Source organism: Salvia miltiorrhiza, chromosome 3 (genome assembly GCF_028751815.1).
Source record: "Salvia miltiorrhiza cultivar Shanhuang (shh) chromosome 3, IMPLAD_Smil_shh, whole genome shotgun sequence".
Classification (NCBI taxonomy): domain Eukaryota; kingdom Viridiplantae; phylum Streptophyta; class Magnoliopsida; order Lamiales; family Lamiaceae; genus Salvia; species Salvia miltiorrhiza.
Genome location: NC_080389.1, coordinates 62,546,255 through 62,564,354, shown reverse-complemented (window position 1 = coordinate 62,564,354; position 18,100 = coordinate 62,546,255). Strand labels below are relative to the sequence as shown.

The 18,100-nt window shown below is 34.6% G+C and overlaps 4 protein-coding genes and 1 non-coding gene across 9 annotated transcripts in view; 1 reads left to right on the top strand and 4 right to left on the bottom strand.

Moving 5' to 3' along the window:
• The window catches only part of LOC131019138 (D-amino-acid transaminase, chloroplastic-like), a 10,323-nt gene extending 7,759 nt beyond the window's left edge, over positions 1 to 2,564 (bottom strand). The window contains exons 1-5 of the mRNA XM_057947824.1: positions 2,262 to 2,564; positions 1,270 to 1,483; positions 934 to 989; positions 371 to 428; positions 14 to 108 (exon numbers count right to left, since the gene is read on the bottom strand). Of these exons, the coding sequence (XP_057803807.1) occupies positions 14 to 108; positions 371 to 428; positions 934 to 989; positions 1,270 to 1,300 (240 nt within the window). The 5' untranslated portion in view covers positions 1,301 to 1,483; positions 2,262 to 2,564. The remainder of the gene's footprint in view (positions 1 to 13; positions 109 to 370; positions 429 to 933; positions 990 to 1,269; positions 1,484 to 2,261) is intronic.
• LOC131015307 (protein PEROXIN-4) overlaps positions 1 to 10,640 on the bottom strand; it is a 30,335-nt gene extending 19,695 nt beyond the window's left edge. For both annotated transcript variants that reach the window (XM_057943662.1, XM_057943663.1), the window contains exon 1: positions 10,631 to 10,640. The gene's annotated coding sequence lies outside the window, so the exon portion shown is untranslated. The remainder of the gene's footprint in view (positions 1 to 10,630) is intronic.
• Positions 1 to 18,100, bottom strand: part of LOC131015234 (probable glycosyltransferase At3g07620) — a 1,181,237-nt gene that overhangs the window by 145,114 nt on the left and 1,018,023 nt on the right. The gene's annotated exons all lie outside the window — the stretch shown is intronic.
• Positions 4,260 to 4,376, top strand: LOC131019292 (U5 spliceosomal RNA). Its single transcript, XR_009100210.1, has one exon. It is a non-coding gene; the product is annotated as a U5 spliceosomal RNA (small nuclear RNA).
• Positions 5,230 to 16,659, bottom strand: LOC131015225 (protein ANTI-SILENCING 1). Of its 4 annotated transcripts, none has more exons than XM_057943521.1 (13): positions 16,534 to 16,659; positions 15,475 to 15,868; positions 12,687 to 12,855; positions 12,455 to 12,562; positions 10,878 to 12,286; positions 7,747 to 7,770; positions 7,051 to 7,143; positions 6,775 to 6,853; positions 6,470 to 6,560; positions 6,046 to 6,154; positions 5,835 to 5,951; positions 5,603 to 5,715; positions 5,230 to 5,454 (listed from the first exon to the last, which is right to left on the bottom strand). In XM_057943521.1, the coding sequence occupies exons 2-12, from the start codon at positions 15,826 to 15,828 to the stop codon at positions 5,665 to 5,667; spliced, it is 2,604 nt and encodes an 867-aa protein (XP_057799504.1). In that variant the 5' UTR covers positions 15,829 to 15,868; positions 16,534 to 16,659; the 3' UTR covers positions 5,230 to 5,454; positions 5,603 to 5,664. The 4 variants fall into 4 exon arrangements, with proteins under 4 accessions (XP_057799504.1, XP_057799503.1, XP_057799502.1 ...); XM_057943520.1 differs by having other exon boundaries at positions 16,504 to 16,655; XM_057943519.1 differs by having other exon boundaries at positions 10,878 to 12,562; positions 16,504 to 16,659.

The window sequence follows — 18,100 nt, the reverse complement described above, 5'->3', positions numbered from 1 at the left end:
AAAGGTGCCACACCTCTTTTGACCATGGACCTTTGACAAGTTCTGGATTCAAAACCTTTTGCCATCTGTGTAAGCACTGTACATCTGCTCGATCCTTGAAACACTCGGCTACATATAAACATTACATAACACATAAACCGAAAACCGCTTGAAGAGTTAGATGCTGAGCTACAGATTGTTAAAGGCCGTATCACAGCAGAAAACTGCAGCATCATCTGATTTACAAATATTGAAAAGAGAAAGAAGAGAAGGCTGGTAAATGCTTCAGGTGCTGAACGGAACCCAGTAGTTGGAGAAGCTACAGGATGCTCAATGCTAGTTCTAATTTTACAGGTAGTAAATGAGAAGTATCTCGAATTTGTAATTCTACCTATCTTTTTCCAGTTTTTTCCTTTGAAGCGTTGAACAGCCATCCGTAAAATTTCATCCTGTCAGAAAATAGAATATATATATTGTACATATACTTCAAGTCAGAAATAAAACTTCGGTGCCAGCATATTTGTTATGCTTCAGACTCAGACAGAGAGTGCCAAAATCTAAATGAAAAAGTGAAACTCAACTTAATGCAGACATTTCCAAAACTCCATATACTGAATGCGGTTTAAAAATGAAATGCATGCCAAATCTTTTACCAAAAGATCATAACTCTTTCTATAAGAAGTCAAGCAAACTATTTCATAGTGCTTGTTCGGTTGGGATTTCGAATAAAAAGCATCATCTTAGTAGCGTAATGGTGAAAGAGTGCATATTCATGTATCGTATGTGCGTATTCAGCATCCAATTTTTTCAAACATGCCTATGAATTAAAAAATATAATGCTCCAACATAATGTGACATCTGATATTTCCACGGGATAAAGGAAAAAAACGAAATGAGAAGGAAGATGCTGACACAGACAGATAAGTTGGCAATTTTAGAGAAGATCCAGCTAACCTCTTCTGCTGTCCATTGCCCTTTTGTCGAACGCCTTGTGGGACCACTTTTTTCTCCTGCACAAAGAGAGCAGATGTCAGATATACCGACTCAATCTAACAAAAGTCTTGTACCTTAAAAAAGTAACTTAAACTTCACAAAAATGTAAAGATTAAGTTCAACTAATGTTGATGAAACCAGAAAGACAACAAACATGTGTATATTTTCAATAACCCCTCCTTTTCTTACTTTTCTAAACCTTACCCTCCTAAATGCAATATTGATATATCACATACAAATGTAAAATGGTAATAACTTAATATATAGAATAAGCATTCTATGTGCTCGAAAGATTACCCATGCGAAGGTCGAGCTCCTTGTAGACCATCTCCAGAACCTTCTGCAGGAGTGTTCGTAATCCTATCACTTTCCATATTCACTTGAAAAACAAGATAATCTGCATAAGCCAATTCCTACACGTGGCAATATTCTCCAGAAATGTTTTCTCCATATCATGATATGGCACCCTATAGAACGGTAGGCACTGCCAGATCCAGGGTGAAGTCAAATGCTGAGAACGTGGGATCAGACAAACAAGAGGTCAGGTTACATAACAGTATAGAGCAGATATGCAAGAGTTTGTAGAAGTAAAGATTCATTTCCTTTGGTATATAATTTGCCATCATATCAGGAAAGCCAAAGTGTTATGTTGGTAGCTTTCTCAAAACATGAACAGGGTTATGAGACTTTCTGCATTTATTATCCACCGAATATACTAAGTATAAAAGAAGTCCTCTAAATGACAAATCTGTATCTTAAGAAAACTGGAGTATTTTTGTTGCCTTTTGGAATTTAAATTTTTTACAACATAACAATAGCTTAGGTTCACTAGCACAAACCCCAAGTTACTTGATATAGGATTTAGAGTATTTACCATCAATTTACTCGCAAATTGTAAAAATAAAGTAACATCAGAACTGAAATCAGATAAATCCGAATACCTCGCAGTTTCTTAAGCCAACAGAATTAGAAATCTCACAACATTACCTATCCGGCCGAACTCAGGATATGTAACTAAATTCAAATTCGTGATTCCGAAGGCAAAAGGAAAATTCAGCTGACAAAACATCATGTGAAGCAAATGATCAAACAGTAAAAAAACCACGCAAAAATGCAGAAGAACTACAGCTCTAAATTGAAAATTTTCCCTAATTAGTGCTCGAATCGCGAAATCCTCAGTTCATGCGTCTCCTAGTACCAACCCGGCCACAGCATTAAACAAAATACAAATTACAGATATTTATTAAACAACAAATTTACAAAAATATACATGAGTTTCAGAATCTCACCGATCTCAGCTCGACGAGCTTCTCCAGCAAATGAAATGCTCAAACGTCACCCGATCGGCTCGACACTCATTTACAGATTCTAAACCAAATTTTCGAGTCTTCACTTCAATTCACGCAGGTTCAAAAGCAATAATCATCCACTAACACAGCTCAAAAAGTAATAATTATATACTAATACAGCTCAAAAATAGCAATAATCATCTACTTCAGTTCACTGCATTTGGTGTTAATGAGTGCTTGAATTGTTTGTTTAGAGAGAGAGAGAGAGAAATAAAACGGTCCCAGAATTCAAAATAAAATAGGGCGGAGAACTATTTTCGAACCCTGACGGTAAATCACGGCTAGCTTTTATACATCTACGGCTACGAGCATGCCACGTAGGATATCTGAGTTCGTTGCTAGTGATTGCCAACGGATAAATTAATCCCATATTTACGATTAATTAATCCCATGATTACCATAATTTAATCCTACCTGAAAAAGGATAGATTTAATTTCAATGTTATTTTCTAAAAATACATTGTATTTAGATTAATCTACTAAATGATAAAGAGTTTTATTTGGAATTTTAGTTTATGAGTTATGGAAACACGTTGCACATAACTTTTCTTCTATTAAAGGGTATTAATTTTCCAATTATGTGTGTGTTTATGATACTATTCGTATGATGTGGACGTTAGTATTTTGAGTAATATTATTTATAATCATTACAAGTACTTTAATATTTATTTATTTTTAAACAAACTAAGAATTTTTTGATAAATACCATCAAATTATCCTTCTGAGTCTTTCATAGAAAAATGATTGATTATCAATTATTTGGGTTTTCGTCGTAGGCTAATAGTACTACTCGATTTATAGTGGTGCTAATTGTACCTGTACAAATCATGCTAGAAATATAAATGCATAATTATGATGTGGAATTTATTAAAGTTTAAGACAATTGCACTTGCATATGATCTAGCTGTAGACTTATCCAATAATTGTTAGACCAATCATCAATCTTTACCATTAATTATTTGCTGCCTAATGTTTAGTTTCACTTTTTGTTTGTTCTTTCTTTATTTAGTTCACTATATTGATCGATACATTTTTTAATATTAGTCATAAAAGACATTAAATATCGAGTCGAATTTCTAACTTTATTTATCGAATACTTTGAGGCTCTCATAAGCTAATCGAGTCTACACGAATTTCCAAAATTTATATTTATATTCAAAATATTTATTTTATTTTAAAAATAAATTATTTCATTTAAAATTATAAAATATATTAATTAATTTTTATAACAAACATAGTTAATTAGATATTTAATACAATTACTATTAATATATATAAGTTGTAAGTACTAATAATTTATATTTTCAAGCCGAATCATTTAACGAACTTGTTCGCGAACTAACGAGTTGAATACCACCAAAGCTTAAATTTGGTTTACTTATTTATCAAATTTCACTAAACGAACTTAAACGAGTTTTTTTGAAACCATAATCACAATACATAACACCTCGATACAGACAATGTTATTACAAAATCACAAAATCTTGGGTACACCTGGGTGTACCGTACAACCGGGTTGACCCGTACTCAAAATAGTGTAATTTATATGAGTTGGATCAGGATATGGGTTCAAATCAAAGTGCGGGTCAAAGTTTAAGTGAATGTGTGACCCGGTTGTACGATACACCCGGGTGTACCCAAGACCACCTCTTACAAAATATAATAAAACCAAAAAATTGCATAAACCTGCAAATAACACCAATATAGATTTAGCGATTAACACAAGTTATTCAATAGTCTAGCCTGCATGTGTTTATTGTCCTTTTTTATCCAATAATTGTAATTATACAATCAACGGTTTAATTACCAAATGCTATTATGCTTGTAAAAAATATTTTATATAAATGACAGGGAAGTTTCCCACATCGTAAAAGCAAACAATGAAACCGAAACTTGCATATATAAAAGTGAAGGCTACGGCAAAGAGAAGAGATATGCAGCCTCGCATTGAGCACAAAGCGAACTATTCTTTCGCCTTTTACTAAAGAATACCGTGTGCTCGTTGCAATCAAGAGGCATACACCAATTTTTGGAGGGATCTTGCTCTTTCAAGTTAGGTCCCTATAAATTTAATCTTCAAAAATTTTAGATGTAAAAACCAATTACTTATAAATTGCACTATTATAGATTGGTATTTAGAAATGATTTTACTTATTCAATTGATTCTATTGAAATTGATTTGGGATAGCTCCCAAATTTCTTTTAACTTTTTTTTTAAGTAGGGTGGGTGGCATTGCAAAATTGTTGGTATCCTTTTTATAAGGGTAACTTGTATGATTTGAAGATGGAACTATCAAATGTGTGTATTGATCTAGCGGTAGGAGGTTAATGCCTAAAACTTGATATGTATTGATCTAGCGGTAGGAGGTTAATGCCTAAAACTTGATATGTATTGATCTAGCGGTAGGAAGTTAATGCCTAAAACTTGAAGTTTTGGATTCAAGTCTTCCATCGATCTTTAAATTTTCTTTATTTACTTATGTAATTTATTAAAAAAAAAAGATGAAATTTTCAAAATAGTTCGTACAAATGCAAGTACTTTGAACACTTGTTATATGTCAAATATAAAGATATAACATCAATTAGTATCTCTTATCTTTGATATACATTTTAATTTAAATACTTGTTATATGTTAAATATAAAGATATAATATCAATTAGTATCTCTTATCTTTGATATACATTTTAATTTAAATTATCTTATCATATTCTAACATGCTCATCTTCGACGGTGATTAAATAATCCATTCAACTTCGATGTGATAAATAATCATTCAATTATACAATTAGAGTGTGAGTCGATCTATCACTCATATAGACCCAATCATGCAAATCAAATACATGATTAAGTTGAATTATTTTATCACGCCTTATCCCTTGAACCAAACGCCTCCTTAAAAATAATTGATGATAGAAGCTAGAAATGATTTTTATATTTCTAGTTTTCCCTTCATTCCATGGAATCAGATGAGAGAATGATTCAAACAAGTCCATCAATGTAAGTTCATCAATCTATACAGAAAAAAGGTGGGCTATAACATGAGTTATAAAATAACTACATATACACTTCTGGTGAGTCACATTCTCTCCCTGCAGATTGTGGAATGGCAAAGAGGTCTGTTAATCAAACTCCCTGCGTCAATAGAAAGCCAAAACAACATATCCACACATCAGTCCCCATCTGAATAAACATGCGACGAGCTTGCTCAAAGGTATTCGACAGAAACGAAAATTCGAGGGATTATCATTACATCAGGTATGTGGAAAAGATTTCAGATTACCTGCAAAAGAATTACTCCAGTCGGGAACCACGGGGGCAGAGATGTGGATCACTCAGAGTTTTTTACTTTGATTTGAAATTATCCGAGTGTTTCTTTAACTCCTTCCGATGTAGCTAAGAGACAGTAATGACAAAGAAGGAAGCTCAAAAAATGTTGAACACAACCACATAGTCGTGAAAGGAATTGGTTTTTTGATTATGAAAACCATATTGACTGATAACTGATTTGTTACCTCGTAAAGAGTTTTCCACCATTTATCGGATTTTGATTGCAGCAAGCACCAGTCCATAGCCATCTCAAATTCAATTGTGTTATTCTGGGAGTAATGAGATGTAGACACAGCTTCTTTCTGGAAAATGCAAAAGTATGCCATCATGTTAACATCCGCGTGTTAAATTCTCATTCAAGAACACACACACACACACACACACACACGCACGCACCGTGCCCCTTAGCATTTGACGCCGAACTTTATCAATTTGCAAATGCCCAACATATGCTGTCTGCTTTCCAAATAACTTGGGTAAATCTCCATAGCAAGCTACCAGAGGCCTGAAAGCAGAGAAGTTCTCAGTTGTAAACCCTCTCAAACCGGGCAACATGCCAACATATAGCAGACCTCTCACATCATAAAGGAAAAAATAGTATTTCAAGATGATAGTGAGTAAAATGCTAGCTAGGGCCATTGTAGGATGAGAAATTTTTTGGGATCAGCATAAAGAAAGAAATGGGAGTACTATATGGTTCTTGCATAGCAGAAATCACTAGTTGCATTTAGCATATAGCAGCTCAATTTCAAAAGAAGCATCTATTGAAGTGCTGAAAAGTTATTATTTTCATTAAGCACTGCGGATAAATAGGACACACCTTTGATTTGGTAACATTAAGCATCCTTCATCCAGTTTATCTACAACTTTGTTTGCGGCACCCCTTGATTTAAATACAACAAAAGCGTGACCTGAAGCATAATTTCGAAAGGCAGGGCAAAGTCATTCACTATGCTATATTCGCAAATTGAATAAAATATGGGAAGATGATAATGAAAAATAGAAGATGGAGTTGCAAGAGAAGAAAAAGGACACCAGAAAATCATGAGGTTCCTTTTTAAAATTACTAGTACAAGATATGAACCTAGATGCCACTCAAGATGGATAAAGAAACATAGTACATACCAGAGTATGGATCAGAAATTGCAGTATGTGGCAGCACCCGAGCAGTACAACTTTCGCTAAATGTGTGCCAAATAATATCCTGAAAGTCACATAACGTTGACACAATAAGGGAATGCGCAATACAGTCATTAAGAAAAAAGAAAAGGGAAAAACGCAAGTGAAAACATAAGGGAATTTTTTACTCTTACACGGCAGAACACATAGGTACAGGGCACAATATGAAACCAATCAGAGCTCAAAGTACAAAAGAGTTTATAAGAAATGGGGCAACCGTACCTCCACCTCTCCTGATGTATATTCTGGATCCAAATTCAGGAGCAAAACCAATCTCCCCTGATCCAGAGCAGTCTTCATTTGTTGCTCCCACGACTGAAAAAAGAAGTAAAGACATATACATTTCAATATAACGGCATAAAAGTAAAATACAGCAGCATTCTTGCAATGATGGATTGCTCCAAGGTTACCTAGCAAGAGTAGTAAGATGACTTGTACATTTAAATCATAAACTATTTAACATACTCGTAAAACATACGAGAAAAAAGTGTTTCCAAAATCCGAAAAAGGTTAAGCTTTTTAACCTCCAGATAACTCAGTAGGTCAAGTCAGCAAGCTTACAAATAAATATAGAGCTGGTAAAAATTGAACACTATAACCGCTATAAAGTTTAAATAGTAGTTCAGCATGCTTGCACATTTAGTGAATAAATGCTTCAAGATAGTAATAGCCAAGAATTATACAAAAACAATTAGAATAATGTCAACAACTAATTCTAGTTAGAGCATAGAATTTTTCATTTATATCGAAATTAAAGGAGGGTCATTGCTAATAAATATGCTGACACACACAAAATATTGTATCAGTTATACCAATAATTTAAAACTTGTACTTAATCTAACACCTACATATTCTTCGAATATCATTGCACATAAGCGTTTAAAGTTTGGGTACCCGGTAAATAATGGTGAAACTTACCAATTTAATCCATGTAGCCTTCTCCTGCAAGCAAATCACAAGCAAAAATTAGACGAGATACTCACAACACAACTACATGAGTAACAGATAAAATGCTTAAGGTGTTGCAATATAAATAAGGCAAGATATATAATGTATAGCATCTAGTTTGTTTAAACCTTTCATTAGAACTCCCAGATCCCACACATGTTTGTAGAAGAATTGCGAAAGCAAACCTTTCACCTTTCTCTTTTTCCAATGTGCCCCACGACCTATTTCACCTTTCTCTTTTTCCAACAGCGTCTATTAACAACTTACTAAAACTACTAAAACAATCACCAATTCTTTTTCTTAACCAATATTCTCATAGTTCCCATAGTTCTAAGACTTAGGAGTTGTCCAAAACTCCAAACGAAAAATACACTAAACATCTATGAATTGGACAAGTGTATCAAGCTTCTATCATTCTATGTACTCATATCTTGGGCTTGTTCGCTAGGAAACATGAGATAAACATGCGATAAGGCCCGATATGTTTGACTGGTATGTTTTTTACCATATAACGTATCATTTATTATGTTTGTTTGAATATATTAATGTGCAACAATAAACATAATTAATCTATTATTTGATTGAATCTATTAAAATTTAGAACTCTCTATTAAATCGCGAAATGTATCACCCTTTTATCATACGTAGCAAATGAACTCCTAAGATACAAGAGACGTAGCACAATATAGGACCCACATACAAGCCATAATATTGGAACGTCTCAACTCATTGATATTCAATTATATTGCATAACATTTGCCCATCATTACTAAAGTACTCAAACATACTCCCTCCGTTCATGAAATAACTTTCTAAGAGGGAGTGACACGGTTTTTAAGAAAAAGTTGTTGAGTATAGAGAATGAACAAAAAAAGTTTGAATGTATTGGGAGTGGTGAAAAGGTATTATAATTAATATTGGAAATGGTGAAAATGTGAAAACTAAGGGTAAATTATAGTCCAAAAATAGGTACGAAGTTTTTTCGTAGACGTCCCAAAAAGGAAATTAGAAAATTCTTTCATGAACAGAGGAAGTAATAGATAAGCTTGGGCAAAACCGATCATAACCAATCAATTCGATTCGTTTTGGTTATTTTTCAAGTCTTGTTTGGTTCATCTTGAAAACTTATGTGTTCCAATTTTAGACTTCTTCTGTTAGGTTCAATTTCAGTTTTGAACCTAACCGGCCATTTGCACGCTCCTACTTGTGGAAACTCCATGATCTAACACAACATATTTATGTGGAATCAAGGTAGCATTTGTCACAATCATATCAAGTTACCTCATGAAATCCTCTTCCAAACCACTATTAGGAACTAGATGTAGTACTCAACAAACCTTAAACAACATACTTCAATATACGTTATACTCCTACAATTTCTTTGCCAAAACTGCTCAGACATTCATTGAGCACCATTCATCCTCATTCAATAATCCAAATATCCCAACTTTACAGGACGATGTTGAGCGACGAAAGCTTCGTGCTTGATTCATCCTTCGATATATTCACATGTTAAAATCTTATTCACATTTAGCATGTGTATTTGGTCTTTCAATCACCACATAGTCCACCTTCAAAACGAGTCCAAATCCCTCACATTGGAGGTCAAGACAGCTCTTATGCTCCTTGTCCCCCACGAAAGATCAAGCCTGAACCCCCAAGCATGCTTCCTTTACTACTCCATGTCCATGGAGGATTTCAACATGGTGAATGGAATCAAAGAACATCAACAAATATAACACATGTTTAATAATGTTTAATCCATCCCACTACATACTAAGATTGAGCCTGTATAACAAAAAAAAAATTGGATGATGTTGGAAGCGTGCAACTGCTACCCCAACTCTCTCCAAAGTCCAAACCACACAAGAGAAACCGCAAAAGGAAAAATCTATGCAACATGTTTGATCTAAACTTTGGTGGAATTCGAACTTGAAACCATCATGCTACATGCACTCCTGCTCCACTAGTAGCCTAGAAGGTCATCCCACAACAATACTTTACTAGCATTGTGATATGATATAAGCTGTCTCTAGTTCTTCAATAAGCCATCTCATTTTACTATAGGAGTAAGTCATGTCATTGCAAGTAACACAAATACCAAAACGGTAATAACATGTTGTATAAGACTCATAAATCTAGAGAAAGTTTAAACATTTTCAAGCATTATTTTATCACACAAAAATAGCGAACAACTAACTTGATTAAAGTACCAAATCTTCTCTCTCCATTCAATTCACTTTTATAAGATAAAAGGTATAATATGGATTTATAAAAATTTATAGCACCTATTTGAATTCTAGAAATTTAAAGGTTAAATCAAATTTAAGCATACCTTACATAAATTGAAGTACAATAAAGTTTGAAATGAACTTATTATTATTGAAAATAAACTTTAAGAGTTATAAAATATAAAATACAAGTCCAAAGGCATAACACAATGCATGGGAAGATCAATAAAAATACAATGGTTAAAGAAGTTTTGATCACTTTATAGAATAAAATGGTAGAGTGATGTAATCGTGAGTAAGAAGTTTATATAAATATTAACTATGGTAAAAGAGGATAAAGTAGAAAAAATGAGAGTAACATGGTCATGGAACACCAAATAACCATACAAGGTAAAGTTAAATCAATATGGTGCTTAAAATCACGTCCTAAAACATATCAAAGGTAGTTCTTGACCGATACGACTATCTAAGGGGATATTACCATAACAAAGTAATGGCAATAACTTAAAGTAGCATGGTACTAGCCCATCTAAAAGCATAGTCTATGTGATTTCCATTAATAGTATTTCTAACTAGGACTAGGAGTATTATACAATAAGATCATCTACTTTTCATGATACTTATACTTCAACACGTAGCAAACTAAATCCAAGAAAAGTCTCGAACAAACATACTAATGCTTGAAGGTCATTATGATATTGCTCTTTGAGTAATTCTAAATGCTTGGCTTCAACATCCACGTAATCTCTTAAGATGTGAACAACTTAGAAACATCATCTATTTGTGATTGCAATCATCTCTCCAATTTGCGGCAAACTATTAGATAACATAACATATCAAAACAATATAAATGCATTCAGCTCAACTTACTGGCGGTCTCCGAGTGACTTCAATAATTTTGCCTCCAACTTTCCTACCATCACCGTCTTTAGATTTTGTAGCAATCCGATTAGGCAAGTTATTGTTAGATAGCTTGCCATCCTTCTCATTATCATGCTCCTTGGAGGACCCCTCACGAAGTTTTGCCTTCGCCTTATAATCACAAAAAGATTTCGGTGAGTTTTTTCTATTGTCACAAGTCAAAGATTTTGGCGAGTTTTTCTTGCCATCATTCCCATAATCATACTCCTTGGAGGGCCCCTCGCGAAGTTTTGACTTCGTCTTATCAAAGCAAGTCAAAGATTTTGGCAAGTTTTTCTTGCCATCCTTCTCATTATCAAACTCTTTCGGAGAGCCCTCACGAAGTTTCGATTTCGACTTATCATCGCATGCCAAAGATTTTGGCGACTTTTTCATTTCACGTGCATGATTTTTCTCCTTCTCATTAGGATCCTTTGAAAGCCCCTCACCTAGTCCCGATTTCCCATTGTTGTCACAAGTTGCAACTTTTGGAGAATTTTTGGGACCCACGTAGGTGTTCTCCTTCACCTTCTTGATATTATTATCCTTATTCCCTTCCGATCGCTTGATGGAATTATCTAATTTTGCTTTCTTTAGATATCCTTCATCATTGGGACATGAATCACTACCAATTTTTTTCTCCTTCTTCTCATGGGACTTGTCATGTCCAAGATTTGAGTCTTCCTTGGACTCCACAACAGTCATCTCCAACGGCCTTTTCTTTGAAGTAGACAAACTTTGAGCTGGTTTTGCGACTTGTTCAGATTCATCAACGTCCTTGTTAGGTACTGATTTTGGGGTTTCCTTAGGTGAAACATTGGTCGTTGATGGCCTTGGTGTCACATCTTGTGATACCACATTGGTCTGTGATGTCTTTTCTCCACCAACTTTTTTATCCTTAGGAGCAACAAAAGAATCTTTTCGAAGTGTTGATCTTGATTTCTCTTTTTCAGAAGATGAAAAGGCATTCGGTTTTGATAGCTTTTCTTGCAATGCATTCGGATTTTCGTTTGATTCAGAATTTTTTTGAAGCCCAACACCATCCTCAGCATGTCCAGATATAGCTGCTTCTTTAGACAAGGAAACACCCTTCTCATCTAAAGGACTTGAATTTTCAGCCTTTTTTGCATCTTTTCTGCACCCAACAGAATCCTTAACACCTTCTACACTATTTGACTTTGATATGACCGTACCATCAAATTTTACTCTCTTTGATGGTGCATTGTCTAAATCACAAGATTTTCCTGCATGCTTCACTCCCTTTTCAACATGAACCTGACTGACAGGTAACTTTATGTCCTTAAACTTATCTTTCTTTTCACTGATATTGCTCCCAAGATTTTTGTCACCTGTTGTATTTCTCTCCTCTAAGACTGTGCCTGCAATTTGGCTATTTTTACTAGAAATCACATCAACACCAGAAAAATGTTTATCATCTAAATTTCCCTGTTTCACCAGCACTTGCATAGCATGTGTATTGTCATCTAGCGCATGATTACCATTTTTATCCAGTTTGGTGTTTCTCAACTGTTGGGGTGAGTTATTACCTGGTGTTTCTTTAAATGCAACCATGTTTCCTTCGTATTTTTCACCGGCATCAAGCTTGGGACCATCAAGTGTCCCAATGCCATCTCTTCTGTTGAATACAAAATTTACTGTAACAAAAAACGACAAAGGAAAGAGTAAGGCGTGAGCGATCAAACAATCCCGGTCCCTTGCCTCATTGTATGTCGGTTCTCCACATAAAACTTAACAAGTGTAAAACAAAATTCGACTTACCTTCAAGCCCACCAACTGTATCATCAATCTGATCAGATATAGTACAGCTATTAACATCAAAGACGCGGTAAAAGACATAATCAGCCATTTGAAGTTCTTTGGCTGAAGGCTGTTGATTTCTATTGTCCGTTGAAGTGCAGACAACATTGCATTTTCCGGCAATAGCTTCCTGATTTAATCCATGTAATCATGGTTATAGAATCAAATGTAATTATGCAATAAAACCATATAACAAAGTATCTTTAATGGAAAGCAATTGTTTCACTGAAATGGGCAGAGTTGGGTGAGTGAGTATTCATGTCCATAACCAAGGAAATTTGATCCCAGAAAGAACAGTGTATTTGTCGGTTATTGGTCCAGAAAAAGAAGTATGTATTAACATCCAATAGTAGTACTATATTTGCATTTACAGATGCCACCTTTACTAGATCTACAAATCTTTCTTCTAGTCTCTAGCATGAGAAGGCACTTCACTGGTGGAAGATAAGAATTGGCTATTCTAGGTCTTTCATGCATCCTCTTCATTGTTACTTAAGCCGTAATCATTCTCCTCCTTTCTACCAACAATAAATGATTCGGCTAGTCAAACCAAAATTCCGCACGTGATCATGGTCAAGTTCAGAATGGATAATTTTATAAATTGACTTGGCATTAACAAAATAAAAAAGATTCTACAACCTAATGTCACACCTCATAAGTATCAAACTTCAAGTCTCATAACTATCCTCATAGGATCCTATGGTTGTTCGCTAGGTGGGAATATCCATATTTAGATCAAAATATCGGGTATATATTAGTTCTTCTTAGTGCTTAAGTTTTGAGTTTAATATAAAAGCCCGTTGCCTCCATTTTATGTGAAGTCCTCATGATTTTTCATATCAAGTGACTAATACATTCTGACACTTTTGTTAGTTCAAAAAAGTTAACCACACAAGAAATTTTCAACTTCATCTGACAAATAATAAATGAGAACTACAGGATAAATGCATAATGCATCAAATGTACTAATGTCCCCTTCAAAATAAAAATATCCTCAAACTGTAATGTCCTTAAGTAGTTTTGTTAGCATTCTCTTGCAAAACTGTCTTCTCATGCACAACATTTCATTTCCATATCAGCAAATACCGAGATAACTAATCCCAATTCCCAACCATTCAGAGAAAATACATGGGACTACAATGCAAACTTCTGCATACTTCAACAGCCTCCATCCACTCTTTGTCAAAGAACATTAACACAATGATCAACCGATCCCATGGAAACTCATTTCTCATCACATCAGCTATATAAGGAAATTAACTTAGTCAACAACAGCACCAGCTCAATTAGGTACACCACAAACTTAATCAAACCTCTCCTTTCTAATTATTGCCATCTCAAATGCATACATATTTCTCAACCCTGAGCCTCAAGCCAACAATAACTTGAACTACAAAGACTTCATTCAGCTTGATCCTAGAATCAATCCAATGATATTTTTTGCACTAGTTACCAAATAAACTCACTCTTGAACATACAATACCATCCAAAACTTCAACTTTTATTTGCAGTTGATCTTACAAGCTCACTGGGAATTGTCTCAAACCTCATTGATCTCATCAATCATTATTGTGCAGTTACTACCTAATCACAATACTTTGGTACATGAGCGGCGACCCCAACTGCTATGATGTCTTTGCCTTTTATGTGCTTCCTCAACCCACAGTCTATGCAGCCTACTTTTCTGATTTATATGGTCTAGGTGGACCAAAATCTTCTAACCCATAAAAATCTCAGGACGCTCATCAATGGATTGGTTGAAACATATTGTTCCATACTTATTAACAACTATTGGTCACTGCCACCCAAGGCATTGCAGATTTTATTCCAGGCAGTCTGTGGCAGCCGCCATGGCCACGACAGTCATGGCGGTTTAGGGAAGAAATGGTGCTGCGCCAATAAAATAAAATAACTTATTTCTAGGTCAAATTGACCCAGACCTGACCAGATCCTATAATAATTAAGGTTTGGGATTAGACCCTGGTTGCGAGATTCACTCTCCCGTTAACTATTTTCAAATCCAATCTTCCTCCCTTCTTCACCCAAGCCACCGACAACCACAGGCGACCACTAGCGACACAAACTGAAGGCGGATGACAGGTGTATGTAGTGGTTAAATTTTCAAAATAATTTGTGTATAAATTTAAAAAATAATGGGACAGTGGCTTCTTTCTTATTCTTTTATCCAGTTTTCCATGATTCCTAGGTACTTTCCACACATAGCATATGAGATACAACTGAGAAGAAGAAAACATAATAAAGAGAAGGCAAAAAAAAATTAAGATTCAGTTTTGCATTTTTCAGAGTAGATAAGAGAAACTTAGTCTATGCAAACCATAAAGTAAACTAGAAAGACTTTTAAAGAAAAAGCACAAGCCAGTAATTAAAAAATATATTTGCACAACACAGGGTGTTTGTTATAAAATTTGGAAAACTGAAAGTTTTTGAACTGCGAACAGCTTCAAGAATAGTGATTTGATAGTTGAAGTTAAGTTTGTTTTAGAATTTGGGGAGATAATTTTGAGTGTGTATGTCCAGTCATGCTTGGAAAAGTTATTGAAAGAAAATACTATGTAGGAAAAAGTTAATATATGTTTCAAAAAATTGGGAACAGATTTATGACAAAAATGAGATCGAATTGAGAACTTGGTTATCCAAATTCCCAAATAAATAAATAACTAGAGTAGATTTCATATGCAATAAACTGTAATGTTTTGTGCAAATGAAGTGCAATGAGTTTAGAAATTACCAGTGGGTTGAGATTAGCAAGACCTTTGCCATCGCCAGAAGCAAAGAATAGTTCGTTCTCTGACACCTTTGCATCCTTCAAATAATAAGAAATTTCTGATGGCCGGAAAAACCAGTGAACCTTTACCTTTTTTAAGCCTTCAGCAGTTTCCCATATCTTAACCAGTTTTCCAATATAAGGTGCAGGAGCCCCTTCCTTGTGCATATATACACAGTCATACAATGCATAATCCATCCCATCATAACTAAATGACTCATAAAACTGGACGTTTTTGTTCTTCCCTCCCAGTCCTCTCTTCTTATCCCATTTGAATGCAGGATTCTCAAGTTCCTCTGGTCCGGTGAGAGCTAACATGACTTTACGACAGAATATAATTTCGGTAATAATCAAGCACCTGAAAATTACCAAATAACATACACAATGACATGAGCAGCTGAAGCTAATAGAATCAAACATCTGCTCATATATAGCAGATTACTGAGAGCTTTATGTATTTGTAGAATCTCACTGATACTGTGATACATAATAGAATACATACACTATTCACATTTAGGGTTAATTCTGCAAGATTGTGACACTCCACAGTATGTACACACTGGAGAAAAGCTATAATGTTATCCAGCAATCAATAATTAAAAGATGCAGCTAACTACTACTTCTCATAAAATGGTTTTCCACTTTGATAAAGAAATCCTAGAGATTATTGTGAAAATCGCTGGAGGTGGACCCCCTGAGGCGCGCCTCAAGGCAAGGCGATGCTGCACCGCAACAATATGTGCGCCTCTGTAAGATTTTTGTGTATGCGCGCCTCGTTGGCGAAAGGCGGCCGCCTCAAAGCGCGGAGGCGCTGAGAGAATGTGGGAATCGGGGGGATGCAGGCATATTTAAATAAACGTGACTTCGGCAACAATTTCAAAAATTCAGACTTGATTTCAGCAATTTTACGCATAAACACGGATTTCAGTAATCACACCAACAAAATTCATTCAATATCTTCAGCATATAAAAAAAATCATCTTCCATAAATACCTGCGACGTTTTTTTTTTTTTGAGAAATACCTGCGACGTTGCTGCTGCGGAATGAGATAGAGGATAATAGCACTAGCAACTGAGCAGTAGTCACAGAGAGAGAGGGAGAAGGATCGAGAAAGTGAGGAAGAAAAGAGTCTTTTAAGGGTTTGGGCTAATTTCATGGGCCTAATTTTTTAAATTAATAGTGGTAGTATATATATTCCCTGCGTCCCACTAAAATTGACATTTTCCTAAAACAGTATGTGGTCTCTACTTTCTCTATTCACATAAAATAAATGGACCTTACCTATTTTACACTCTTAACCCTTTATTCTTAATTTTTGTGTCCAACTCAAAAATGTCAATTCTAGTGGAACAGATGGAATATTTCTTTTTGGGTATATATATTCATATTCATAGTCCCTTTTAGTTAATTTCATGGAATAGTTATATATATATATAGTATATATATATAGTATGCAGATGGAACCTCAACATCAACAATTGTGGGAAAACACGAGGGAATACAACATCATCTAAAAGTGGGAAAACATCATCATACGTAGATGAGATTGAACCTCTCACAAAGAAAAATCTTTGAGTACCTCAATTTTGCCACTAGAGCAAGGCCTCATCGGATATATTCTCTAGGCCTCATTGGCAATAATGATATATTTTTAATTAGCCAATTAATAGACTAGTGTTATTAAAAGAAATTGGGTTAGAGTTCAGTAAAATAATGAAATTCAGTTTGGGGTGATATATTCATAGTCCCTTTATTTTAATCTTCATATTTAATAAAAAATAAATAAAAATGTTTATAATTATACTCTCTCCATCCACGACAGGTATGATGTGAATAAAATGACATGAGTTTAAATAAAATATTAGAAAATATGTATAAAGTGGATAAAGGGTACTATCGAATTGATTTATTAGGTAGTAAATAAATGGTTTGTGAGATGAGTTTTTATTGTAAATATTGTGTGTGAATGAGATAAAATATAAGGGTATATGTAAAAAAAAATAAAAATAGAAAGACTATACTTATTGTGGACGGATGAAAATGACAAAAAAACTACACTTATCGTGGACGGATGAAGTACTATTTTATCCTATAACACTAAATCAAAATGAGAATTTTATCTACATATATAGGCCCAATATAGATATATATATATAGGGATGGGATCAAGTGAAAATTACATCTTTTTGTGAGGATGGGGAACCAATCACAGCCCTTTATTTGGACATGAACAACGATTGTTCAACATTAAGTCATGAACATCGTTGTTCATGCGTCACATGAACAACGGTGTTCATGACTTACTGTCATGAACATCGTTGTTCATGTGCTTATGTTCATGTATTTTATGTATTTTTTCACGGTTCTCCATATGAACACCGTTGTTCATGCGTTTTTGTTCATGTATATTATGTATTTGTTCATTGGTTCGCACATGAACATCGTTGTTCATCAGTTCGCACATGATCCTCTCCATATATATATATATATATATAGAGAGAGAGAGAGAGAGATGTAGATATATATGTCTGAATAGGTAAATGATCACTCGAGAACCACATATTTTCGTGAGAGATTAGAACTATGAAC